Consider the following 19,768-nt stretch of genomic DNA (forward strand, 5'->3'; position numbering starts at 1 on the left):
GTCTCCCATCCCTTATTTACATTTTAAGTGTGCTTAGTTCAATAGGCCTGTGCTTATGAAGAGCTGTGAGCTTTCTAAACCCTACATGCAAAAGTATGTGAATACACACCAGAATCATAGAGTTGGAAGAATCCTCAAGGGCCATCCAGTCCAACCCCCTGCTATGCAGGAACACACAATTAAAGCATCCCCAACAGATGGCCATCCAGCCTCTGTTTAAAAGCCTCCAAAGAAGGAGACTCCACCACACTCCAAGGCAGTTATGTTTGCATGAGTAATTTTGCATGTAGGGTATAGTCTACTAAAGGAAATTCAGACCCCCAAAATTACTGGCATCATACAGCTAGATCTCATTGGAGGCACTGAAGATTTCTCACTTTAGGTTTCTCTCTTTTTCTTTCTAATACTTAATCACAGATTTGCATTCATCTATTGAAATCTGCATTGTGAATGATTAGCTGTCATGGCACTTAGTACTATGCATCAGAAGGCTGTGGATCTCTCTACCAGTAACACTGCAAGATGTCAGCAAACTTTGGGGGCCACTGGGACAGTCTCCGAGGCTAGTTCCTCATTCAAGAGGAAGAATCCTTTAAGTTGCAGATGGGACAGTCTACTCTCTTTTTATCGGGGTGGTCTAGCACTACAGATGCAATCACAACGCTCATGGTGTTCTAGCTGAATATCGACCAGTGCCATATTGTTCTTGGTTCTGCGCCGCCACCGGGTATGACCTGCTTCAGGAATGAATCTCAGCACCTAGAAAAGAAAATGGATGGTAGATTAGTAGCCAATGAGAGAGGAGCAGGAATTCACTGTGTACATTTAATTCCAAAGAAAAGGTAAGTATACAGCCAATAAACATGCCAAACACCACACAATCTATGGTATGGTTTGTTGACATCTGGCTTCTTATGATGCCCATACAACTTATGCTAACTAGCCCAAATATCACAGTTTAAACCACTGGTTTGTTGATGACTTAAAAACTCTGGCTTTTTAAAATTATGGGAAGTCATGTGTCCAGAGGAGGGTGACCAAAATGGTAAAAGATCTGGAAACCATGCTCTATGAGGAGGAGCATAGGAAGCTGAATATGTTTAGCTGGGAGAAGAAAAGGTTAAGAGATGATATGATAGCTCTGTTTAAATATTTGAAAGGATGTCATACTGAAGATGGAGCAAGCTTGTTTTCTTCAGCTCCAGAGAATGGGACCCAGAGCAATGGATTCAAAGTACAGGAAAAGATATTCCATCTCAACATTATGAAGAACTTCTGACAACAGGAGCTGTTTGACAGTGTGGTGGCTATCTCTGTGGGGTGCTTTGATTGTGTATTCCTGCATGGCAGGGGGTTGGACGTGATGGCCCTTAAGGTCTGTTCCATCTCTATGGGGTTTATCACATGGGGGACAATTGGAAGTATAAATGGTGATTAACCTGTGATAATTCTGCAATTGCGCTAATGGTTTTCACATGATGTCAAGATGAAATGTGATTAAAGTGAATTCCCATGAATGACTTTTTCCTGTTTATTGCCTGGTTATTCATGGAATAATGGCTCTCCTATTAATCTCATTTTAATTGTGTTTTAATGTTAATTGCGCTATTTTCACAGATTAATCACTGTTTAAACTCCACATTTTTCCTTGTGTGATAAACTCCTATGGTTATATGGCTCTATCATATCTAACCCTGATAACAGTTGATCCAGCTCTTTGCCTCCTGGCAATGGCTGCACTTATGTAGCCTCTTGGATTGCACAGCTACTTATACAATGATTTACACTGGCATAATAAGGCTCCTTAAGAATCAATGATACCATTGCATACCTGCCAGCATTTCACAGGTGAAAATTTGTACACCTGTAACCAAACAACATCAGAGTGCAGTCAATGTCAAACATTCTTAATGGGGAAGAGCATACAAGCCAGGAGAGGCTGCATTAGTTTGCTTTTGCTTGAGTCTCCTGGAAAACTCAAGATTCAGTTTGTTGCAACTGAAGTAATCTGAGAACAAAGTGGGAAATGGGGAGAAGGAGAGAGAAATTGGAGTATTTTAAAGTCAGCCTTTCATATCCACAGATTTTGCATCCACTGATTCAACCATCCTCAGCTTGAAAATATTTTAGAAAAAATCCGAAAAGCAAATCTTGATTTTGCCATTTTATATAAGGTTCCATTTTAAGGGACATAATGGCTCAAGTGGTTAAAACACTGTTGATTGCAGTATCGACAGGTTGCCAGTTAGAGGCCTGGGTGTCACACGATGGGGTGAGTTCCCATCACTATTCCCAGCTTCTGCCAACCTAGCAGTTCGAAAGCATGCAAATGCAAGTAGATAAGTAGGTACCACTTCAGTGGGAAGGTAACAGTGTTCTGTGCAATCATGCTGGCCACATGATCACAGAGCAGTCTCTGATAACGTTGGCTCTTTGGCTTAGTAACAGAGATGAGCACTGCCCCCTATGGTCGAACACAACTTGACAACCTTGTCAACGGGGAATACCTTTACCTTTACCATTTTACTATGCCAATGTATATAATGGTACTTGCACATCCATGGATTTTTGTATCCACAGGGGGTTCTGGAACCAAACCCCACAGGATCCCAAGGTCCCACTGTAAAAACATCTGAAGATGTGGGATGATAAAACATTAATCAGGACTGTCCCTACCAAATCAGGACAGTTGGAGAGTAAGCTATTGAACAGCCTACAGAAAAACCATAATCACTTGCATAACAGCAATTATTCCAGTGTAAAACCACAACAGGATTCCAGGTATAGCTTTTTTGCAGTAACCGAAACACTTTTTCACAATCTAATTAATGCACAACAACTTTAAAAATGCAAAGATATTGTTCAGTGAATATGACTTTTTTCTTTTTCTTAAATGAAAGCACAAGAGGAGGGATGGGAATATGTTGAGGGTTTAAACTAGCATACCTCCTGACAGTTTAGGGATTTTATCGTTTCTGTATTTTCTATTAAGAAACATGAGCATGGTATATGTGCTTTGCAGATAACAGGAGAAAAATGAATTGGCAGGTACTTTCTCATCTGAGACAGCAAAGCAGTGTTTGAATAACACAGGAACTGGGCAGCTTTGCAAAATGATCAAGGGACTGATATTTCAAGTTCTAGTCCTAGCTTCCACGCAATACTCTTATGCTTAGGATTATTTAAAAAACCTGAAATGAAGTTGGTGGGGTGGGGTGGGGTGGGGTAAGGTCACCTGGCACAGTTACAGCATTTTAAATGAAATTCTGCAAATTTGAAATAAGTCTTTGCTGTGTTTGTGTGTGTGTCCATGTGGATCTCTTGGTGCCAAAGTCTGATTGTGCTGCTGATTTCCAGTAGTGGCTCAGTGTGTGTGTGTGGGGGGGGGGGGGGGGGCTTTGAGATCTGCAGGGTTTAATGTGGCTCTCCAGCCCATGGCAGTTGCCCACTCCTGTCTTGGATGAAACCGATTATCTGGACCCATTTCAAACTGGCTTCAGAGAAGGTTATGGAGTTGAGACTGCCATGGATACTCTGTCTGGGTATCAACAGGGGAAGTGTGACCTTGTTGGTGCTCTTGGACATCTCAGCAGCTTTCGATACCATTGACCATGGTATCCTTCTGGAACGCCTGAGGGAGTTGGGTATCGGGGGCACTGCGCTCCAGTGGTTCCGTTCCTACCTCTTGGGCAGATTCCAGATGGTGCAGTTGGGGGACACTTGCTCCTCTAAGAGGGAACTGACATCTGGTGTCCCTCAGGGAGCTATTTTGTCCCCCACTTTGTTTAACATTTACATGAAACCGCTGGGAGAGATCATCCAGAGACACGGGGCACGGTGTTATCAGTATGCTGATGACACCCAAATATGCTTCTCTGTCACCCCCAACTGATTCAGTGACTAAGGATGGGGTCTCTCCTCTGAACACCTGCCTGGAGTCGGTAATGGGCTGGATGAGGGAAAACAAACTCAGTTTGAATCCAGAGAAAACGGAAGTACTGGTGATAGGTTCCCCAGGCCCGGGGAAGGACGTTTATCCACCTGTCCTGAATGGGGTCACACTTCCCCTGAAGGATGAAGTTCGCAGTCTAGGAGTACTTCTGGACTCGTCTCTGCAGTTGACATCTCAAGTAGATGTGACGGTCAGAAGTGCTTGCTATCAACTTCGGTTGATACGCCAGCTGAGACCCTACCTGGGCCAAAGGGACCTTGAAACTGTGGTACATGCTCTGGTAATCTCTCACTTAGATTTCTGTAATGCGCTCTACATGGGGCAACCCTTGTACCAAGCCCAGAAGCTTCAGCTAGTACAAAACATGGCAGCCAGATTGGTCCCTGGTGTTTCCAGGTTTGACCATATAACACCTATTCTGAAAGATCTGCACTGGCTGCCTATTCGCTTCTGAGCGCAATACAAGGTGTTGGTTATTACCTATAAAGCCCTACATGGCTTGGGCCCAAGTTACTTGAGGGACCGCATCTCCCCATATAATCCGCCCCGCACACTCAGAACAATCAGGAAGAACTTACTAGAAATTCCATCATCTAAATATGCTACTACATCCCAGAGAGCCTTCTCAGTAGCGGCCCCGCAAATCTGGAACAATCTTCCTGAGGAACTCCGCCTGATCACCCCCCTAGAAACATTCAAAAAGAGGCTAAAAACTTTCCTCTTCTGTCAAGCCTTCCCCTCTGGAAAATGAACTAGTGTACTTTGATCCCATCAACTTTCTGCCTCACCCTTTCGAATGATTGTTTTTAGATTTGTATATTGTATATTGTGTTATTGCTTTTATCTATTTTATGATGTGTTTGTAACTGGTTTTAAATTTTGTGCACACCGCTTTGATCTTCTGGAAAAGCAGTATAAAAATAAATTTTATTATTATTATTATTATTATTATTATTATTATTATTATTAAGAAAAAACAAAACATGGGATCAGATTGTGATTTGTGGTTGAATAACAAACAACGGTTTGATAGCAGAAGGTGGTCCACAAATCATAAGCCAGATTTTCACAAACCACATCATGCCTTGCCATGATTATTTCCACCACTATCTGTGCCTTCCATTTTAGAAAATCAGAACATGAAAATGTTGGGCTCCTGTCTAGAGAGGAGATGCAATGGATGAAGATGCATGCTTAGAGGAAATGCATCACTTCATTCCTTCTTTCCCTGTGCTCTGAAGTGAAGGAAACAGGAAGCATTCCTGTGACTCTAGAGACCAGGGTTCGCTTCCCAATCAGCCATGAAACCCACTGGGTGACTTGGGCAAGTCGCATGCTCTCAGCTTCAGGGGAAGACAATGGCAAACCTGCTCTGCACAAATCTTGCCAATAAAACCCCATGATAGGTTAGCCTTAGGGACACAACCTGAAGGTACACAGCACACACAGACACACTGGCACACAGAGGTGTTCACAACTCTGCAAATCTTACTGTAACTTGACCTGCCCTACCCTGGCTTGTTGTAATTCAAGGCACAGGAAACCTCAAATTCTGTAATATATCCACAAGCTTGAGCTGGCAGAGATTATGGGAATAGTTACTCAAAACATGTCAAAGACACTAGATTATCAGCTCCTGTAGCAACCTCAATGACGTTGACCTGACTTGATTTGACTGGACCCACCCTGTTGTTACTTCCATGTTGTTGTTGTGTGCCTTCAGAGTCAAGTTGTTTCTAGTGTATTCTGACACTAAGGAAAACTTATTATGGGGATTTGCTATTGCAATCCCAGAGGGTGAGAGAGTACCTACAACAAAATATCCAGCACAGCATAAGCCTGAACCATGTACTATTCCTCCTTGAGCATTTTGGGGCAGCACACCCTAATAACTAAAAGTAACTAAAAAGTTAGAGTTACAATGCAAAACAAGTGATGTTATTCCCCATTGTGTTGTAATCCTAATGTGATATAACAATATCTTCATTGTCTGGGAAAGGAATTAATTGATGGAAAAAGGAATTACTGTGCTTTTGCAATAACAAACCCAAAGAGAAGGAGAGGAGAAAACCATTACATTATGAGCCTGCCTGCATTAAAATGTACTAGCCTGGTTTTGTGAGCAGGATGGATGCTTAAGCAACATACAAATATTAATTTAATTTATGATCATTTATTGTGAAACTCAAGGGGTTGTGTTGAATGTTACCATGTCAGAAAAACAGACTTCTAAATCAGTAGCTAGGCATGATGTAGCACAGTGTGCATTCTGCTGGAATGACAAAAAGGTGGAGGAATTAACTCACCAAGTCCAACACCTTCCTATTAATTCCTTCCATTCTTTTTATCTCGGCAACCTGAATTAATTAAGGACAATGTTCTAGCTTTAGCTTTGAATGACCTGGCTTTTGTAAATTTAAATGTAAATGTATCCTTTAGGGATGAATTAGAAGTACAATGAACACAGATGTAGACATTAGCATGAATAGACGCTGTGAAGACAAATCTATATTGGATACATCAAAGACAAGAATGATGTTAGTCCAGTGCATTCTTTCTAGGGAAGATTCTTTAATTTTGCTATGTCCTGGAGCTAATTGCTCTTCACTAGCTTTGCTCCACATTTTTTAGCCAACACACACCACTATTTGCAAGGGCAAGGAGCAGGTAATATGATGGACTCTTTAATGCTTTTTTCTCTTTTAGTATCAGTAGGAACACTCAGCCAAGGGTACAAGGCCCAGCCCTGTAAGGACTGAACAGTGCAGAATGCATATCAGGTATTGCATAGCTAAAGGGATCCTATTTATTTACTTATTTATTTGACTTATATCCCACCTCTCTCCCACCAGTGGAGCCTATGGCAGCTCAAACCACGATTAAAAAGACAAGTGCAAATAAAAACACAGTGTGACTTATCATAATGAAACACAGCTGAATCATAAATAGTTTAAAAAGTGTATATATTAAGATAATTGGGGGGGGGGGAATCTTAAGAAGCAGAGTTCTTCCCAAGCACTGTTCTGCCTGTTAAACAGCCTTTCCAGGCCTCGGGGAAGGGGCCTTTTGCCGCTCCCATGCGGCCTGCAAAGCGGCGGATTGGGGCCTCAGCGGTTGCCGCTCTGGCCGTTGAGGCTCCGATTCGGTGGGAAAAGGGGAGGGTGCAGGCCGCCGCTTTTCGGCAGTCTGTAACGCGCCTATGTCAATTAGGAGACAGTGATCAACAGTGTCAAAGGCTGCAGACAAACTGAGAAGGATGAGAACAGAGTAAAGGCCATTAGCCTTGGCCTGTAAAAGGTCATTTGAGATCTTAGTGAGGGCTGTCTCAGTGGAATGCTTTGGGCGGAAACCAGACTGAAAGGGATCGAGGATGGAATTGGCTTCAAGAAACTCAAGACAGCGCGAATAAACAACCCGTTCCATAACCTTAGAAAGAAAGGGAAGAAGAGAAATCGGACGATAGCTAGACAAAGAGGAGGGATCAAGAGAAGGTTTTTTTCAGAATTCAAAATTCAGAATTTTTCAGAATTAACATGTTTGGGTGGAATAAGTAGGCATGCTCAAAGGTTTTTGTGAATTTGCATCTGGAAGTGTGCCACTCTGATTTGTATTGGCCAAGCTAATGTGCACTTAAGAAGATTGTTGCTGCTTTTGCTGTATTCCTTCAAGCCATTACAGTGAACCTTAGGTGAATCTGTCATGGGGTCTTCTGGAGCTGAGTGTGTGTGACTTGCCCAAGGTCACCAGTTGGTTTCCATGGTTGAGTGAGGAATCATACATAAATCAATGCATATAAAATATCTTATTTTATCATAAAATGCATTAAGCGTGTATGTATAATCATGAAAAATGAAAAAAAAAATCCTCTGCATATTAATACAAAACTCTGAGAGCAAGAATATATGCAAAACCAATACACGTCTAAAGGAGTCTGAGATGCCCAGCTTTAATTATCAACAATTTTTCAATGCAATTTCATATTTATCATCCTAAATTGGGTTCAGCCTCAAACATACTGCATTTTAAAAATCAATTACTCATTTTAAAACTCTTCAACCCCCAATTTCAGATCAGTTAAATGGTTTTCGATAAGCATAGGAAGGTTAGAAAATATTGATTGGTTGAGAGCCAGGAAATTAATCATCAGCTTTATTTAAAAAAAATCAGCTTTACATTGGCAGTTCTTTTGAGAATAGTTCATTGTCAAGTATTTTCAGTCAACCCAGGTCATCCTGTATCCACCTAAATCCCAAATGACTACAAGGAAGCGTAATGCATTTTGCCTTAAAAGCTGAACACATTTGTCATGGAGGAAACGTGACAAACATGAGCCCTGCTATCCTTCACTATAGTTACAAGGCAGAGAGTGCCACGTTCATCTGTTTGGGGAGTTTAGGAAGAACTATCAGTTTGGGGAGAATTTTTATAAGGCCATTGTACTCTTTTATATTCTATAAACACAAAATCTGGCTCAGCAGATGCATTTTCCCTCTAAACTTTATTAACATGATTGCACGTAGAGGGTTGATTCAGTTTCTGATATATGAAGGGCTGATGGCAGGAATACATCCAACAGTACAGTTTTCTTTAACTATTCTTGGCATCTAGCACCAGCCCTCTGCACATCAGAGCATTTTCTAGAGGCAATGCACCCCATGAGAGCCTATCTAATGATGGCTGGATCATTAAGTCTGCTTGTGAGCACAGTGGGAAGGAGAATGTTGGCTGTTCCACCCCCTTCCCCATATGGACTACTCAGGATGTAACTACTACTAGTGCCATGGTGCCCAATGCCACTGGAGACAGAGGCGTGTGTGTGAGGAAACATCAAGGCAGAACCTCACCTATTTGGAGCTGGTTCTGCCATTCTTTCATCTAGCCCTCTCTACTCCTTTCCTATTGGTACATGTGCATGCTCAAGCCATATAATAAGGACGTCCCTGAAGCAAACATCACTCATATGTGGTCTGGGAAATATTCTCCCTGTTTCCCCTTTGTTGTTTGTGTGTCTTCAAGTAATTTCTGATTTAGGGCAACCCTTAGCAAACCTTTGCCATTGCCTTCTTCTGAGGCTGAGAGTATATCACTTGGCTAGGGTTAGCTGATGGAGTTTCATGGACAAGTAGGGATTCAAACCCTGGGCCAAAACTGAAACCGCTACCCCATCCTGGCTCTATTTACTTTTTAGCACAGAGGAAGTAATGGTGGTGTACTAATAGTAATAGCAGTAGTAATAGTTAGGGTTGTCAGATCTTAGGGTCTGGCCTTGAGTCTCCAGTTTTCATGAGCCATCTCTTATTAGAGACAAGGGTGAAAGTTATTTTGTTTCAGTGGGCTCAGTTCCAGACAAGAAGAAAAGGCTATGTGCAAATCTGAAGCTCAAGTTAGTAGAGCAACAGCTTGCTATGATTTGCAAGAATGAACTGATCTGTTGCAGCACCTTGCAAAGACTCTCTAGGGGCACTGTGTATATAGTTAGCTTCCTGCTCCACCCCAGTTATTGTGGTGGCAGGGCTCACCCTCCACTCTGCTCTGCATCCATCTTCTGGGTAGAAGCAAACAGACTGGATTAAATGTTCTTTCTCCCTTCTTGCTAAATAAGAAGGGATAATCCCCTCCTTTCACCTTGATTTGGGAACATCTTAACTCAAGATTTCTGTCTTAATTTCCAGACAGGAAATATGTTCTCCCTCTCTCTCCATCTGTATGTGTAGCATTTGAATGGCCAAGACACCCTCTCTTGGTCTCAAATTGTAGGCTAGAAAGCTCAGGCCCAGGGATGACCTTAGCTGGCAACCTTAGTAGTAGTTGTGATAGTAGCAGTGGTAGCAGCAGCAGCAGTGATAATGGGACTGCAACATACCTCGTGATACTTTTTCACCACTTTCCCAGGGGCACACGTACAGGATTTCCAGTGCGTGAAGCCGCACCCACAGTTTCCTCCACAGCGCTGAACAAGTAGGCAGCGTGGAAAGAAAACCACATTGGTCTGTCTCAGTTCCTCCCTTACGTTGACAGAATAGTTCCTGGGTGTGCAGCTGTAGCGTTTCACATCATCATTCAGCCGGTCCAAATCCACTGGAACAGAAAAAGAAAGAAGGGAAGAGACATCCCATTGGCAAATATATTTTTTTTTACAAGGAGGGGATCAATCTGCCTATTTTTGGGTCATGTTGTACATGTGTGTGTCTCTGTTTTACTACATCTGAGCTGAGGTTTCTCCAGGGACCTTTTCTGAGAGCATTTTTGAGATTTTTCTTTTTGCTACTGTGCCCAGAAAAAACATCAATTTTTCAGAATATTTGCTGATTATTTTCCACCCTGATGTTGTAGCAGCCATTTCCTTGCCATATGGGGTTGCCAAGTCAAGAGCATCCCAGTTGCTGAGATTTCAGAGTCACTGCCCTTACACCGAGAATCTTAGTGATGTTTGAGAAAAGGAGGAGGAAAGGGAGAGAAGAGAAGGTGGACTTTCCCATGGAGAATCTACAGTGGCCATTCTAAAGCAGTTTGCAGCAGGACCAGCAACACACAGTAGTGTGTGTGTGTGCGCGCACTACTTCAGAAATAACCCAGTTTGAAACCGCTTTAACTAGCCTGGGTCAATGCAAGGGAATTCTGGGAACTGTAGTTTTGTGAAGCATTTAGCCTTCTCTGTCAGAGGGCTCTGGTGCCACAATAAACTACAATTGTCAGGATTCCTTAGTACTGAGTGGTCTCAAACTGGATTATTTCTGCAGTGTGTTTTGGACCTTAGTCTCAGTACCCCTTTGCATACTGATCTAGACTAACAGGGCTATGTCTTTGAATTCTAACTCCAGTGGTAGGCCTGGGGTATTGTAGAGAATGCCCAGGTTGCAATCACAGCTTGAAAAGTAACATCTAGAAGATTATTGCACTACCCTTTTCCATCTTTCCCTCATGACCTAGGTGTGGGCTGAAAACTTTTAAGCTTTTTAAAAGAATGGGATTGTCCTGTTTTGCAAAGTATGAGATAAGCCCAGATCGGGTATGGGATGCCTCTAGCCTGGGCATGGAGGTGTGTGATAAAATCCGTGCTTAAAAGGTTTCAGACCACACTTAGGTTGGGAGGGAAGGACGGAAAAGGGCAATGAGATAATCTCCCTAGACTACAGCTCTCAGAACCTCACATTTCTAGTGGCCAAGCTAGCTGAGGATGCTGGAATTTGTAGTCAGCTTTCCTTTAAACTTACCACTAGGTTTCTAGACCCCAATGGTCCAAGATAGTTTTTTAAGTGTGCAGGCAATTCCATACCCTTCTACTTCAAAAGTCCCATTTCACAGAGGAATGGTGGGACACATGTGGCCAAGCAGCACTGGAGTGTGGTTAAGATGGCAAAAAATGACTTCTGAGGAAAAACACACCAACTAGAAGAGGCTGCAGCCACAGGTGAATTAAACTGAGGGCGAAGGGGGAAAGGAGGAGGAGGAGAGAAAAACCAGACATTTTAAAAGCAGCTGAAAGAATAGGAGGAGAGATGCCTGGTTCTTGGAGGATAGGAAGAACTAACCAAGATTTTCAGTGGTCTGTGACACAAAACCTATATAACATTAGTTTAATAAGTCTATCTATGCTGCATCTCTCTATAAAGGTTTGCCCTGTTTTCCCAGGAGTGCCAATGTCTCTACAAAGAAGTATGTATTGCTTGAGATCTAACCACAAAATCAATGAGAGTTACTGGTGCACTCAAGCACTGAAAGAAAAGTTACCCTAGCGTACATAGCAAAGAGTGAGGAGAAGAGAAAACTATTGATTACTTGGTCTGAACAGATGAAATTTTGTGCTCAGTTGTCATTCCTCAAATCAACTGCCTATCAAGATTGACCATTCGAGCTAATTATTCTTCCAAAGAAGGGGTGCTTTGCAAAGTGCTTCACCCATGTCCCCCACAAGTAATGGAGTCATAAGAAGCCTTGCTATAAGCTAGCTGTAGCTGCCACCATTTATTAGGTTGGCATGCTCTGTGTGAGTTGCACAACTATTGCTCAAGTTTCAGAGCTACAGGCCTGAAGGGGAGGTTATTCCTTATGTAACACTGATATAATATACAGTTAAAAAAACTTTTTATATAAATAAACTACTCATATTCAAAAGAAAAATCAAAACTCTGAAGCAGGCATTGAAATATTAATCAAACCACCAGCTGAATAACTAACAGTTAATTGCCAACCGAAATACAGTGGGTCCTTGGTATTTACTGGGGTTTGGTTCCAGGACCCCCTGTGGATACCAATATAAGTGGATGTTCAAGTCCCATTAAATACAGTAAGGTAATAAAATGGTTTCACTTATATAAAATGGCAAAATCAGTCTTGGAATTTATATTTTTAAAAATATTTTCAAACCATAGATACTTGAATCTGTAGATACAGAATCTGTGGATATGGAGGTCTGACTGTAAAATACATTTGAAATGGAAAACAGAAAATGGTGGATTCACTCCTAACCTCACCAGGAATTGGCATCGTTTTTGATCCTATCATCTGAACCTCCTTCACCTTGCTTTAGGCCATGAACTGTCATAGGCCAATTTTGAGGACATCTCTCCAAATGTTGTGAAGCAGCTGCTATGATGTCCCTGCCTTTTACCACTGGAAGTTGTCACTTCACACACTGAAGGTATCTGATGTAGTCCCAAACAGAGTAACCATGATGGCTGTGATATAAAAAATGGTCTTAAGGCTGTTTCAGTTCCAAGTTCAGACAGGCTTTAAAGCCATATCCCAGCAGTTTGCACTGGACTTGGGACACAACTAAGATCATAGTTGCCACAAAAATGCTCAACAGGTCTTTATCCCCTCAGTTTTAGCATGTGACAAGTACATTACCTATAGCTTTTGAGGCATATTATAATATTTTGTTCTGGAAGTTATAAATACATGGGTATGTGTGGCAATATGCCATCACACCAAATAAGAGGCAGAGCCTAAATAACAAAGAATGCTCTCCTCCTAGAAGTTCAATTATGGAATACTTTCCCCTTTGAGGCCCAGTTGGTGAAAAGGCCAACACTGGTATCATTATCCCACAAAGTAAAACTGTGGATTTTTATTAAAGCCTTTGGGGAATACTTCATTTTCTCAAAATCTCTGTGTTAGTGGTTTGAAATTCTTTTAAACTCTTTTGACTGATTGTAATGGTGTTGTTTTAACTTGGACATTTGCTTAATATATTTTTATTCTATTTAAATTACATACCCCCCAACTTTTCACAGATGATGACTGGGACATGTGTGGCCATACAAAATCAAAGTGTGGCCAAGATGGCAAAAGAACACACAAGCTATGAGAGGTTGCAGCAGTTTGTTTTTTCCCTGAGCCTACTGGGCAGGGAAAGATTCCTCCTGTGGAATCACTAGGAGGGTGCAGGAGATGAGGACCACATCAGGTGACACCCTAAGTAGAAGGGACACTACTGCTCCCCAAACACCTGCCTTTTGGCAGAAACAGGCTGTTGTGTTTGCCTACATCCCTTTAAAATGCTGAAAAGGTGGTGTGGGTAGAGCAAGGCTCACTGGGAGGAGAAATGAGAGGCCCCAGTTTTATATTTTAATTAAACATTTTATTCTTTTAAATTTTTCTTTAAAAAATGTCACATCTTACCAATTATTTACTTTAACCACACAAAACTATGTACCTGTAAATACATTTAGGACATGTGTATGGTATTGCAATTTAAAGCTATAATTTCAATTTTGCTAGTTGTTTAAATCACAACTACTGTGTTGCCACTACACTCAGTGGGACAGGGACGTAGCCAGGATTTTGGGAAGGGGGGGTCCAGACTAAGTGCCACCATTTTGAGATGCTAAGAGCCCCCCCAGACACAAAATGTAGGAAAAATGTAGGACATGATGCACGACAAAATGTAGGACAAATTGTAGGATGTTCAAAAATGGAGAACACGCCAACTAAAAGCCAAAAACATTAATAAAAAACAATATAAATTCATGTTTCTCAGTCATGCTCAAAATGGAGAACATTTTGACATTCTTCCTGGATAGGAGGTTGGGATATAGCTTTGTGTGTTAGACCTGGAGGAACTTCCTGAGAGTAAGGGCTGTTCAACAGTGGAACACACTCCTTCCTCGGAGTGCAGCAGAGTCTCCTTCTTTGGAGGTCTTTAAGCAGAGGCTGGATGGCCATCTGTCAATGGGGATGTTTTGATTGAGAGTTCCTGCATGGCAGAATAAAGGAGTTGGACTGGGTGGCCCTTGCAGTCTCTTCCAACTCTACGATTCTATGACTCTGGAGACCAGGATTCAATGAAAATCTGATTCTCTCCAACAGAGAAGGCTAAATATCTTACATGGGGTACGTGTTGATGACATGGATTATGCATCATGTCCAAATTGTGCGGTGCATAAGGGACATCACAGCACTTGTCACACTCTCTCAGCCTTAAGGGAAGGTGAAGGCAAATCCCCAAAAACCATTGGGCAAGTCACATTCTCTCAGCCTCAGAGGATGGCAAAGTCAAACCCTCTCTGAACAAACCTCCCAAGAAAACCTCTTGAAGGCACACACTTGCACACACCCGCACACACCCAAATCACCAAAGGCAGACTCTCTGAATAAAACCAAGAAAACCCACTAGGCAAGTAAGTCACACACTCTCAGCCTCAAGGAAAGGCTGGCAAAGGCAAACTCTCTGAACAAACCAAGAAGATCCACTAGGCAAGGAAGTCACACACTCTCAGCCTCAAGGAAAGACTGACAAAGGCAAACACTCTGAACAAACCAAGAAGACCCACTAGGCAAGGAAGTCACACACTCTCAGCCTCAAGGAAAGGCTGGCAAAGCAGGATGTTTTGAAATTCCTCCTGGGCAGAAATGTAGGACATGTCCTGGATAAAGGATGATGTCTGGACACCCTGTTAAAATGGAGGATGTTTTGACATTGCTCCTGGGCTGAAATGTGTGCCGTATCCTGGATAAAGGAGGACGTGTGTTATCCTACCAAAAATGGAAGACATTTTTACATTCATCCAGGCCAGAAGGTTGAAACATAGGACACATCCTATAAAAGGAGGACATCTGCTCATCTTACAAAAAATGAGGACTTTTGAAATTCCTTCTAGGCAGAAGTCTGAAATGTAGGATGTGTCCTATAGCCATGAGCCAGAAAAGAGCCAAGCCTTGATATCTGGACCCCAGAACACACTCCAACTCCCAGAATTCCATAGCAATGAGCCAGAAAGGAGCCAAGCCTTGATATCTGGACCCCAGAACATACTCCAACTCCAAGAATTCCATAGCAATGAGCCAGAAAGGAGACAAGCCTTGATATCTGGACCCCAGAACATACTCTAACTCCCAGAATTCCATAGCAATGAGCCAGAAAGGAGTCAAGCCTTGATATCTGGATCCCAGAACATACTCCAACTCCCAGAATTTCAGAGCAATGAGCCAGAATAGAGCCAAGCTTCAATATCTGGACCACAGAACATACTCCCAGAATTCCATAGCCATGAGCCACAAAAGAGTGCCAAACCTGGTTATTTCTTGAATGTGGATGCAGCTTGATGCAGCCTCTTGTCCCTCCCTCTCCTCCAGGGCCTTTTGGCTCCTCCCCCTCAGGCCCCGCAAAAAGTTTAGGGGCGGCACTTGTGCTCCTCCTGGCTTTGCCAGGGCCAGGAGGAGAGGAAAGGGTGCTTGTTGGAGCGTGCGTGTGCACGCGCACAGCCCCCCAAAAACGCCAGGGAGAGTGCCACTTCTGCTCCTCCTGAAGCCTAGAGGAGGGCAAGACTGGCGCTCTCCATCCCCAGCGTTTCTTTGGGGCTGTGCGCGTGCACACGCGCACTCCAACAAGCACCCTTTCCTCTCCTCCCGGCCCTGCTCCAACAAGGGCCCTTTTCTCTCCTGGAAGGGGGGGGGTCCGGACCCCTGAAAGCCCCCCCTTAACTACGTCCCTGTCGTGGTTTTAATGGAGGGGAGGGGGAGGAAGGAGCTTGAATGCCCCCCGGGCCTGATAGGGGGGGGCCTGACCCCCCAACCCCCCCCCCCCCCCGGCTACGTCCTTGAGTGGGAACTACATTATGAGTAACATTAGTACAAGAAACATTACTAAGTTATTATTATTATTATTATTATTATTAACCTTTATTTATGAAGCGCTGTAAATTTACACAGCGCTGTACATGCAATCTTTTTAGTTAGATGGTTCCCTGCCCTCGGGCTTACAATCTAAAAAGACATGACACAGAAGGAGAAGGGAGTGGTGATGGGAAAGGGTAAGAGGTCCAGCAGTTCCTCTCTACCTCCGAGGCCTGGACCAAGGCAGATGGACTGGAGGGAGGGCTTGGCTTCATAATGGATGGTTAATCATTTTCCAGGGAAAATACATACTCTCAAATAGGATAATGCATATACAGTACATAGCAATGGTTTGATAAACAGGCACCAAAAGAACATCAAATAGTAAGCAACAATTATGCAATGCCTGGGAAGGCTTCTCTGAACAGGATGGTTTTCAACTCCATTTTGAAGCTGGTTAAAGAAGTGATGGCTCTTGCTTGTGGGGGAAGAAGGTTCCAGGAGTGAGGGGCAGCAAGTGAAAAGGGGCGAATCCGGGATGTATTCTGTATTCTGTAGGGTGTGGTATGGGAGGAGGTCAATGATGTGTGTGTGTGTGTGAGAGAGAGAGAGAGACACACACCATGGTTACTGCACCAGGTGACACCAACCCTAGAGACACCACTGATTCCACTCCCTCCCCTTCTCTCCCCCTGCTGAATTGAGTATAAAGTACATTTTCACTTTGAATTTGGTTTGCAGCATTTGAGATGAGGAGAGAGAAACTGGGACATTTAAAAGGCTGCTGAAAAAGTGGGATGATAGAGGAGTAATTGGGACTGCCTCTGCCAAATTGGGACAGTTGGAGGGTAATCAGATTGCATATTTGTCCAAGCTGTTCCAGGATGATCTGCATTCCTTACAGCAGTTGTGCAGCAAATTACTTTTAACAGAAGCTGTATGTTTAATTGAGCAAGAGCTGAGAAGCCAGAAACATTGGCTCTGCCCACTGATAGCTAGCTACTCAAGCAGAGGCACAAATGAAAGGCTCTTTAACTCCTTCTTCTCCAATGCAAACAGCAACAGGGATTTGCCAAGCATTCTCTTGCTTAAGCTGGCAAGTGAGCTTTTTTTTACAACAGATGCAAACTGTGTAGGAGCCTTTTCAGTTCTCACCCAGAAGGTAGATGGGGAAAGCGCTTTGTGTTGTGCAAAGAAAAGGCGGGTTGTGGCCAAGATCCTGCTTCAGACACCTTGGCTGCATCTACATTGCACAATTAATGCAGTTTGACACCACTTTAACTACCATGGTTCAATGCTATGGAATTCTGGACTGGACTTTGTAGTTTTGTGAGATGTTTAGCCTTCTCTGTCAGGGAGCTCTGGTGCCACAACTAACTAGAAATCCCAGGATTCCATAGGATGGAATGGTGCCAAATTGCATTAATTTTGCAGTATGGCAGCATTTGTAGCTACAAAGTCATGGCTACAACTTGTTCCCTGATCTGACCTCTCGAAACTCACCTTAAAATCCAGCCAGCTGCACTTCAGGATGGGGTTCTGTAGTGTTATCAAGTGATTCACTGAAGGATGATCCAGTCCCTTCCCAACAGTGATCAGTGGTACACTGAGCAGAAGCTGGGTCCCAACATGGTCCTGTAAATACTCCATGGCGCACCACTGATCCCTGGTAGGAGGGGTAGGACATGTCATTCTTCAGTACCCTGCTCACCAGCACTGCAGAACTCCATCTCTCAGTGGCTGAATTTTAAGGTGAATTTCAGAGGCACATCATGGCAATGGCACCATGATTGCAAATGTGAATAGGAAACAGTTACAAGGTCATAAACCTAGCTTAGGGCATTGCAGTGGACTAACAGGATGCCAGCCTATGCCTCCGTCCCAGTTACTACTACTAATAAAAGTCCCAGCACTCTAATTTTGCTTGCTCCATGCTTTCCATGCTTAGAAAGAGTATGGACAATTGGATGTAGAATCATACAGGTCCAACCACCTGACATGCAGGAACACACAGTTGAAGTATCTTCAGTTAAACTGCTGTAACTGTGTAGTATAATACCCTTTTATCTGTCATGGCTTTGTTCTATGGAATTTTGAGATTTGTAGTGTGGTGCAATATTTAGAATATTCTCTGCTCTTGTTCTGTAATCCAGGAGGACCTCATGAAAGTCTGTTATTGAGCATCTTGAGTACTTTACCAAACTACAAATACCATGACTCCATAGATGGAGCAATGATGTTCAAGTGGTACCAAAGTGCTGTACTTATGCAGTGCAGATATACTCTTGGTGTACTAAGCTAGCATTTGATCACACTGTCCTGCTACAATCATTTTATTTTAAGGATGAAAGCATATTGGTTTGGCATAATTTCTTATCACACTTTACTCCACCATAGGGCTTTGGCGATCCATAATCACATGATCGGTTTTCCGCACTGTCAAATGCATACTGGCAGCTGTGACCGTTGCTCTGCTTTCCCCACTTGAAGCACAGGGCTGCTGTGTGCACATTCACACACTGCAAAGGGAAGGAGAAGGGGGAGAGGGAAAGAGAAGCAGAATCATGCCCACTCACACCATGCGACTGCCTAAGAAGCAGGACTACAATGGAAGGGACCTGTCATTAAAAATTGAATAGCACCAAAATTGAGAGCCTGTTGTTGGGTTTTGCCTGTCAATGAAAAGGTGCACTGCAGTAACAAATAGAATGCAAGGCAGCAGCAGGACAGACATGACATCATGGGATAAGACACCTTTATCCTGTTAAAAGTCTGCTCTTCTAGTCTTGTGTGATAAAACCCCAAATTTCTTAAGGAGTTTTGAACTTGAAGATAGGACATGCTACACACTAAGGGGATTATCACATTGACAAATAACTCAACTGCTCCCTAATGGGATGCAGCTGGATTACTGGACGCAGGTGGATATTATTGCATGTAATTCACCACCATTGCTGCTGGGTGGCTGCAACCTGGGTCCCAGCCACGCTTTGAAGCTTTCCCACTTTGAAAAGCGGTCTCTGGAGGACAGCTGGGACCCGGGATGCAGCTGCCCAGCAGGAACAGCAAATTACATGCGATAATATTCTTCTGCATCCTGCAACCTGGCTGCATCCCATTAAGGAGCAGTCAGGTTATTTGTCAATGTGATAATCTCCTGAGATGGGAGAATTCTTCTCACCATCAGCTGAAACAAATTTTGAGGAACTGCAAACTTGTAATCTCCCGTAATGCATAATTCAAGGAGGTCCACTAAAAGTAAGTGAATCAGAATACAGTGGTTCCATTTTTACATATGGTCACATTATTCTTTACATCAGCAGAGGAAACATTTGTCTTAAGCCGCCTTGAGTCCTGTGCTGAGAGAAAGTTGGGATCAAAAATCAATCAATCAATCCAATTTCTGTGTGCACACACCATGCCTGTATGGTGTCCCTCAAGCAGACTGCAAATATGTTGTTTTTCTGACATAGGTTTGATTCTTAGAACCGTCACAAGGGTTAGGCTTTGCACAGAGCTTGGGGGAAATTACTTTTTAGACTGCACCTCCCATAATCCTCAGTCAATATGGCCAGCAGCCTTCCTGACTGGGTGTTGAAGTAGAGAAAAAGTACCTTTTCCAGGCTCTAGCCTTTCAGTGGAATTATAACTGTCCCCATGAAACAGGGACTGGCTCATACAAGCTGGCATGCCAATTACCTCCAAAGAGGAAGGTCAAGTAGTCTAAGCAGGAGGAAATTATGGCTGTCATAAAGGGCT

The 19,768-nt window shown here is 43.1% G+C and overlaps 1 protein-coding gene across 1 annotated transcript in view; it reads right to left on the bottom strand.

Annotated features, from left to right (window-relative positions):
- Window positions 1–8: 8 nt before the first annotated feature.
- The window catches only part of PDGFD (platelet derived growth factor D), a 206,538-nt gene continuing 186,778 nt past the window's right edge, over window positions 9–19,768 (bottom strand). Inside the window, exons 6-7 of the mRNA XM_042456090.1 lie at window positions 9,816–10,030; window positions 9–759 (exon numbers count right to left, since the gene is read on the bottom strand). Coding sequence (XP_042312024.1) covers window positions 625–759; window positions 9,816–10,030 — 350 coding nt within the window. The 3' untranslated portion in view covers window positions 9–624. The remainder of the gene's footprint in view (window positions 760–9,815; window positions 10,031–19,768) is intronic.

The sequence above is a fragment of the Sceloporus undulatus genome, chromosome 3, assembly GCF_019175285.1.
Source record: "Sceloporus undulatus isolate JIND9_A2432 ecotype Alabama chromosome 3, SceUnd_v1.1, whole genome shotgun sequence".
NCBI lineage: Eukaryota > Metazoa > Chordata > Lepidosauria > Squamata > Phrynosomatidae > Sceloporus > Sceloporus undulatus.